General features: G+C 39.2%; 1 protein-coding gene across 1 annotated transcript in view; it reads right to left on the bottom strand.

Moving 5' to 3' along the window:
- Nucleotides 1–8,460, bottom strand: part of lrriq1 (leucine-rich repeats and IQ motif containing 1) — a 76,339-nt gene extending 67,879 nt beyond the window's left edge. Inside the window, exons 1-6 of the mRNA XM_042335681.1 lie at nucleotides 8,086–8,460; nucleotides 6,784–6,889; nucleotides 5,527–5,624; nucleotides 4,386–4,503; nucleotides 2,575–2,801; nucleotides 742–816 (exon numbers count right to left, since the gene is read on the bottom strand). Coding sequence (XP_042191615.1) covers nucleotides 742–816; nucleotides 2,575–2,801; nucleotides 4,386–4,503; nucleotides 5,527–5,624; nucleotides 6,784–6,889; nucleotides 8,086–8,220 — 759 coding nt within the window. The 5' untranslated portion in view covers nucleotides 8,221–8,460. The remainder of the gene's footprint in view (nucleotides 1–741; nucleotides 817–2,574; nucleotides 2,802–4,385; nucleotides 4,504–5,526; nucleotides 5,625–6,783; nucleotides 6,890–8,085) is intronic.
- Between the last annotated feature and the right edge of the window lie 356 nt (nucleotides 8,461–8,816).

Raw genomic sequence — 8,816 nt, forward strand, 5'->3', positions numbered from 1 at the left:
AATTACATCAGAGGATTTAATCTCCTCTCTAAAACAGGCTATGAGTATTTAGAACATTTTATATCTGTCATGTTTATACCTCTGTAGCAATCACACACATTTGTGCGTACTCACAACACACACAATCACCTCATTTGCTAGCTGAGCTGGCAACCTGTTCGGATCCATCTGCCAGTGCCACTCATATCCTCACTTGCACCAAATCCAGCACATCCATCACTACCAATCCTCATCTGGTTCCCAATAAATTAACTTTAAGATCCTTTAAAGTTGTATAAATTCCTTCACATCCTTGATCTTCCATATTTCTCTAATTTTCTCATTAAACCTGGACTACATACCCCACTACTACATTTCCCTTGATTATTCTGTTCCTTTTACATATTTACTCCACTTTGTAAATTCAACTTTCATATGCTCTATATTTCAAGGTGCATTTTTGCTTGTGTTTGTTCTGTTAAGTTCAGAAAAAAAGCGTGGGCAGTAAGCATGTCCATCAGGTAATTGAGAGAACAGGTGTATTGTGACCCATAAAAGTGCTTTGACACTGCCCCTCATGAAAGGTGCCATATAAATGCAAGTAGTTGTTGTAAAAGGAAACACATTTAATTATAGTGGCTTGTTAAAATTAAGCTAAATATTTATATTGAAATTGTGAAGTGTTTCACGATTCCAATATAAGTATATAAGTTAATTTTGATGTTTATTATGTATCACTGAGGTATTATTCTGATTCCCTACCTTGTGATGTTTCAGATCCTGTTCCGAAGCCTCTTGTTCCTGTTGGATTTGCTCTTCCAGTTTGGCCTCCGTTTCCTGATCAAAGTAAACACACTTCTGTTGTAAAGTTAACTGAACCCAGGCACGTGCATTTATGCACAAGTGAAACATGAACAAGCAAAAACTGCAAAGTATTTTTTTTTTGCCCTATTCAGACCTGAATGTTACTTAAAATAAGACCCATGATAAAAAACAATTGATTTGGGCAAGAATTAACTGTTGCTTTTATTTATTTTGTTTTTCAAACTGAATTTGTCCTCATTACGATGCTGGATGTCAGTTACTGGGAAATGAAACATTCTTCAACGTTTGCACTATGTGTCAGAACTAACTATGTCTCCCAGATGCCTCTACATTGTAGAAACAATCTGGCTTCATCTCAAACTCACAAGAGCACCACCTGCTGCATCAATGGGCATTTGCAGTTTCTATCCTTGTGACTGTGTCAGACCATTCAAGGGTCTGAAATTCAACTTAGCTTTAAGACACGTTTAAGATAGTGCAGGATTACAGAAAATTATTAAACTTCAATCTTAATCTGGAAGACAGGTTTGTACTGTGCTTTAAAATAAAATCATCTCGCAAATTGAGGCAGATTTAAAAAAGGTTCCACAGTCCAGTTGTCAAAATGGTCTTCCTTGCCAATAATTGTCCAATTATGCCGTCGGTTTCTTCCCATGTGGCCACTTTTAAGTGAGCTACAACTTAACTTCAAGTAGAATCCTTATCACAAAAGGTAGAGGCTTCCCATCGAATTACATCAAATCATATCAAATGCAAAGATTATTATTAGGCTTTGTTAAAACACAGCTCCAGAAGCCGAAAGAGCCATTCAAGCTCCTTATCATCAAAGTCAAACAATGTAACATAATACTTTCCCTTAGGTCCTGGGAAACTGTAGGCTCTGTAACTCGTTCGTTTTAACAATATTAATTATAAAACTATCCAAATGTCAGGAATTGCTCTATTATAGTAATATTAATCCTAAACACAATTAAAACAAACTAAAAAACGTCAGGTTGAAAACAAACACTATTTCTTTCTACTCATCCTCATCTCCCTTTCCCCTATTTAGAATTGTAATTTTTTTTCCTTATATCTAATACAACGCACCCTTTCTCTTCCATACATGGGAACCAACTACAAAGCATATGTTTCTTGTCAACCAACCCTAGAATCAGTAGCAGAGGTGATAGGGGGGCAACCCCACCTCCCCTGGTGTGCTTTAGGTGTAAGTTTGGCACCTCATACCTCCTACTCTGCCTCTCTTTCTGTTGTTCTCTGCGCTGCCTCTGACAAGGTTTTATGACCACGAGGCAGCATGGAGAGAAGAGCGAGAGAGGAATGGAAGGTATGAGGCAGCACCATGAGCGATGGGAAGAGAGTGCAGCTTGGAGAACGATGGGAAGAGAGCCGGAGCGGGAGGTGTGAGGCAGCACAGGGAGTGGAACATATGAGGCAGCATGAAAAGCAACAGGAAAGTGGCACCATTAATAACCCACCTTTCCCATCTGTCACAAAACCTGGCTTCGCCACTGCCTAGAATTCTGAAGACTGATAACTTAATATCTTGATTATGATCTGACCAATTTTCAATATGATTTCCTAGCATCAAATTGAGACATTCTAACACTGAAGTTAGTGTTAGAAGCCCCCAAAGTACTGGCAGTATACTTCCAACCAGACACACAAACTCATCCAATAGCACAAAACAAGCTAATAATGTCAACAGAGCTAAACATACCAGCTCCTCAATAATTTTGTGTCATACAGGTGAAACCACATAAATCTTACCAGCCTTTCTTTGGTGAATTTCTCCAGCTCCTCTTTAAATTGCTCCTGTCTGATTTTGATCATTTCTATCTCCTCTTCTTGTTTCTTCTCTCGTTCTCTCTGTTCTATCAGATTTGCCTGTTGTGCTTTCTGCAACTCCATTTGTTCAATCTCCCAGTGCTGGAGGGCTAGCCAACATTGTTTTTCTACCTCTAGGTGCTCAGACATAAGATCATCTTCATCATCATCTTCATTATGGGGAAATAAATGAATATTTATTCATCAATAGTTTGTCTTTTCTGTTCTCGTTCACACTGAATGCAGAAATGGGAATGTCAAAACTGCAAGAATGCATTGACGACTCAATTCTACTCATGTTGAAGCTCACAGAATGACATGATCTGATTTTTGGTAACGAATCTCTGAACATCCATCTTGCGTTATTTTTTCCTCCCCCAATGTACTGGAACTCTTATCACATAGTTGTGAAACATTGTTCAAAGAAAATCAAGGTAGAAATGCCAACAGAAATTTAACTAAATCCTGGTCATAAAATAGTATGTTCAAACGTGAATATAATTCTATACTAAAAATACGAATGCCTTGAAATTATACAAATATGGTGAATTCAAATTCAAACAGCCAAAGTACTAGAACTAAAACTGCAGCTTCATAGTATACCATAGGCATTAAACAGAAGGTAATACTTCATTGAGGCTGGATTGAATATCATTGTTTAAAGATAATTGGATAAAGACTTCAGGAAAAATTATATTGAAGGATATGGGGAAGTGGGTGAGCTACCATCAGCAATGACACAATGGGCCAATGGGCTCTTTTTCTGACTTAAACATTCCATCATTCAACAGGTTTAGAAGCTTTTAGACCCCAAGAGCCCTTCCACTGCTTATTGCAGTAATGCCACCTAATTTCTCTCTTTCTTAATCTGCAGCTCAGCTCACTTTACACTTTAAACTTCATAAATAAATGAATGGTCTCATAGCTTCTCTGTAAACCCTGCCACTCGAATGAAGCAGGCTAGATTTTACAAACCAGAAATGTGATGTTTGTGGCACTATGGTCATGTTTTGGTACTCTAAATAATGGCTCTAATACTGTGTACAAGCCTCAGATTCCTGAGTTTGTGCTAATTCACCCGAATTATGCTGAAAATGTTCAACACCAGTGGATATAAGTCAGGCAAGATGCCTCTCCTGCCCACAATCAACTGAGAGCTGAGCAGAAACTGAACTTCCCGATGACAGTTTGAATCCCATTGAAATTATTTCATTTAATATCTAACCTAGAAGTAGTGGTTTCCACATTTTTTTTAGATATGGCATAGATGCAATCAAGAGGCAATCCAACAGCAATTGAATTAAAAATTGGTCGTAAGCCTGTACCTAACTGAAATCTGCATCAAGTAATCCAAATATGACAAGACGTAAACTATTAAAATGTATTAAAGGTAAAAAATATGTAACGCGAGAAATTTCATCTGGATCTTACTTTATTTTCTTAGCATTTCAAAATCTCCAGAAATTGGAATGTTCTTAGAAACAGACTAAATTTTGAAGTCGGTATTCTGTAAGTTATTTAAAGAACTATAGAAAAATGCTTCAAAGTGAAGACTGAATTCAAGCTCAAAATTGAGATCAGATCCAAGAATCTAACTTGTTGCAAAATTATTGGGTTTTTTTCATTAAATGCTTTGCACAAGTCATGCAATTTCTGAGAATTGTCACAAGTGCCAAAAATCCTATTTGAAGCAGTTATTTCCTATCTAAATATTTCTAATATGTATTTTCTTGCAAACCATAGAGACTAATTACCTGATATTGCCTCATCCTTGTCCCTCTGGTCAGCTGTCCCTGCTTGTAAACTGAGTCTTATATCCCTGTGGTCTTCTGTGAGAGCCAGTGGTGTCTGTTCTTTATCGTCTATTTGTACCTAAAGAAAATAATACCTTTATATTTTGTTTACATCACTAGTTTTGCTGCCTCCCATTCCAAGAAAGCTAATATTTTTCAGTTGGATCCACTTCCAGACTCTCATCTCCACCTCACTGATTTGCTTTTCTTGCACCACAACCTGTTCTGAACCCACAGCCTCGGAATAATGATAGTGGATGGGTAATTTCATTATTCGCCAGTGTAATTCTGACAATTTATTTCAATTTATTTATTCCTACATCCCTCTGATATTTAGATATACCCCAACCCAGTCACTTTACATCCTGGTTCAGTTTCACTCTCTCTCTCCGAGGTCTACTTCAGGACAATTCAGTTTTCTTTTTGCTATGCAAAAGAGAGGCTTAGATATGGAAAGCCTTCGGCTTTAAATCTCATTCTTCCAGAATCACAACCAACATTCCTCCATTACAGAATCAAGCTGCCTCTTAAATGAGGCCAGCGACCTATACCCTACTGCACTTTTCATTATAAGTCACGCCAGCTGTTGATTACCCTCTTTGAAACGAAATACTCAGACACATAAGGTCTGACAAATCTCCTGAATTCACGGTTGAATTCATTGGAAACCTGGAGACACCAGGTTTCCAATGAATTCAAATCTCTTTGCTGAGCGGAAAGTATTCTTCACCCACTTTCAAATACATACAAGCTGTTCATGCAAGTTAGGCGGGAGATTGGTCGAATCAGAACTATATGAGAAACTGCCCCCAATTCCTGCCAGCTGGGTGACCCAAGCAACCCAAGTAAAAAATACAGAGCTACCAAGCACCAGTACCTAGTACTGGCAGCAGAACCAACTGAGCCTGAGGAGCACTGAATTCTGGCTGAAACCCCAGTAGATCTGAGTTCACATAACAGATGAGAACTGGCAGCTTTGAGTACAGGCAGTTACTGAAATAACTACCTTAAAGTTCAAGCCAAATACAACAGTTGGCTCAGCACAAGAATCTAATCATGTCTTGAATGGTTTGCTAAATATTGCAAAGAAAAATAGAATTACCCTCTCCTTCAGGTTCAAAGGATCTTCCTCACTGATCTCTGCAGCCAATTCTGTCAAGTACTCTAATTCATCAGAATGGACAACTTTATAAGCAGCATCTGGAAAAAAAATATAATAAAAAGTCCTCTGAGAGCAAATGATAATAATAACCCTTGCGTTTGATATAGCTACTTTTATGTCAGGTGAATGTCTCCAAGGCCTTCACGGATTTTATTGTAAGGTGTAGTGACTGTATTTCGTAGGCAAATGCTGCCAGCAGCCAATTTGCACAGAGCGATGTCCAGGCCATGAGGTAAATAACCAATTTTATTTGACAACTCCATTTTAAATTAGAAACATGTTTTTATAAATATTGAGCAGACTGTTGTTTAGAATCACAATATTAGCAATACTCATCGACACCAAGACTAACTAAAGGACAGCAACAACAAAAACAACAAATTACATTTGTATAGTGCCTTTCACATCGAGAGGACGTCCCAAAGTGCTACATGTTAAGGGATTTGGACTAGAGCAGGGAGTTGGGATCAGGAGGAGTGGAGTTCAGAGAGGGTAGCAGCATGGCTGAAAGCGCGGTCAGAAAGAAGCGTCTTGAGACATGCCTTGATGCAGACAAGGGAGGAAGCAAGGTGAAGGGACTGTAGGATGGCGTTCCAAAAGGTGGGTGCAGAGAGGCTGAAGGCCCGACTGCCGATGATGGGGCGGGCTGGGCCGTGGACGTGGAGCAGACTAGAGCCTGCTGAGCGGAGGCAGAGCACAGGTTGGTGTGGCATTAGCAAGTTACAGAGGTAGGAAGGAACAAGGCCGTGGAGGGCTTTGAAGGCAAGGAGAAGGATGTTGAACTCTATCCTCTGGGGAATGGGGAGCCAGTAGAGCCGAGCAAGGTTGCAGGTGATAGAATCATGGAGCCTGGTGCGGGAGAGAACACAAACATCAGAGTTCTGGATGATCTGCAGGTTGCGGAAAGAAGAGTTGGGAATGCCGACAAGCAGGAAGTTGGCATAGTCGAGCCTAGATGTAATAAATGTGTGGATTTATTACATCTAGGTTTCAGCAGCTTGAGGAAAGAGGCAGTAGTGGAGTTGAGTGATGTTACGGAGGTGGGGGAAGGCAGAGCGGGTCATGGCACGGATGTGGGTTAGAAAGGACAGTGAAGGGTCAAACAAAACTCATTTGAAAACAATTATAGTACCGAATGCCACTTTCAGGATAATGGAAAAGCACAAGCTGTAAACTGATAAACTGAAACATGCTTACAGTCTGTTTCTTCCAAATCTTCAAGAAATAGTTTTTCGAACTCTTCAGTTCTACTCTTCACTCGTTCCAGACAGTAGAGAACAGACTCAGGTAGATCATCCGAATCCTAAAATGTGAATGTCAACAATTACCAAATCATCTTAAATTATTCATGCCCCCAGGGGCAGTTAAAAGTACAACAGTCCAATTAATTGTCCAGCATAATATCAACCCTAAGCACCATATACTACCATTTATACAATGAATTTTACTTAACTTTGGTACTGAATTAAATATAACCATCAGGAAAACAACAAACATAGAAATTATTTGTGCATTTCAGCTCTACCTAATCCCAAAAATATTTAAACAGTCTCCTAATTGTGTTGAAACCAAGATTCATTGCACCTACTCCAACTCATTAATTCCCCGGACTTCAAAATATGGAACTCCTTACTTTCAACCTTTGTCTTTTCTTCCTCCTACAATTCACATAGTTTAAAATCTAAAGATTAGGGCAACCTCACCTCTACTTTCTTGAACTTTTTTTATTGATCAACTTTTCAAACTTGGTGGTGATTTGCAATGCAACCTTAATCTAAGATTCTCAATTTAAACAAAAGTTGAAGCTTCTCCTGTTTTCTCAGTCAACAAATACAGTGGAACCTAGTCAAACAGATCATAAAGGTCCTGTTTTAATTCCACCTTTGTTTATATCTGTGAAAAAGAAGCATATTGATGAATTTTCAAAAATCCTTGTTTATATATGGATTGTAAAAGTTAGTCAAAAAGTTCAACCTCTTCATTTAAAAGCAATCTAAAAACATCTATCTCTACCTAAACTGTATCTAAGACCATATCATTTTATCTATTAGAAATGCAATATGCTGCATTTGCTGCTAACAAAAAAAACAATTCAGTTAACAAGGTAAATAGATATAAAGTGTTGATATTTAACTGTTTCAACATACTTAAAAGTAATTTTTAAACAGATTTGGGATTACAATAATAATAATCCTTGCATTTGATATAGCGCTTTTCACGTCGGGAGGACGTCCCAAAGCACTTCACAGAATATACTGTAAAGTGAATTGACTGTATATTTGTGGGCGAATGTGGCAGCCAATTGCACACAGCAGTGTCCCACAAACAGTCGTGGATTGAAAATGACCAATTTATTATTGTTTTGTTTTTTAGAGAGATTATTATTAGGCTCTGTGTGGAGTAAGGAAACTTGCCCAAGGTTTCGCCCTCTGCCTGGAATTGAACTCAGGTCTCTCGCTTGCAAAGTGAGTGCTCTAACCACTGAACTACAGGACTTACATGATCTGTTTCAACGAGAATGTCTTCTACAGAGTCCTCTTCAGGCTGGTCTAGTTCTGTGGGCGAGATGCTGATTTTCCTCAGTTCAGCTTCAATTGCTTCTTCAATCAGCCTGACTTCGGGGTCTTCATCCATACTTTCCTTTTCGCTTCCGGTGATCAATGGATAATGAGAAGAACGAGGTCAACCAGCCACGATCTACTTCATTTAAATGTGATTTTTTTAAAATAAAAGTGCTGGAAATATAACTTTTCACCCCCGGTCACTAATCACAATAATACAGTAGTGTTGTTGATCAGGCGGGTTGTTATTGATCAGGCGGGTTGTTGTTGATCAGGCGGGTTGTTGTTGATCAGGCGGGTTGTTGTTGATCAGGCGGGTTGTTGTTGATCAGGCGGGTTGTTGTTGATCAGGCGGGTTGTTGTTGATCAGGCGGGTTGTTGTTGATCAGGCGGGTTGTTGTTGATCAGGCGGGTTGTTGTTGATCAGGCGGGTTGTTGTTGATCAGGCGGGTTGTTGTTGATCAGGCGGGTTGTTATTGATCAGGCGGGTTGTTGTTGATCAGGCGGGTTGTTGTTGATCAGGCGGGTTGTTGTTGATCAGGCGGGTTGTTGTTGATCAGGCGGGTTGTTGTTGATCAGGCGGGTTGTTGTTGATCAGGCGGGTTTGTTGTTGATCAGGCGGGTTGTTATTGATCAGATAGATCACCAGCACCAGGTCTGTGAGGAGCT

The sequence above is a fragment of the Callorhinchus milii genome, unplaced genomic scaffold, assembly GCF_018977255.1.
Source record: "Callorhinchus milii isolate IMCB2004 unplaced genomic scaffold, IMCB_Cmil_1.0 Scaffold5, whole genome shotgun sequence".
Taxonomy (NCBI): domain Eukaryota; kingdom Metazoa; phylum Chordata; class Chondrichthyes; order Chimaeriformes; family Callorhinchidae; genus Callorhinchus; species Callorhinchus milii.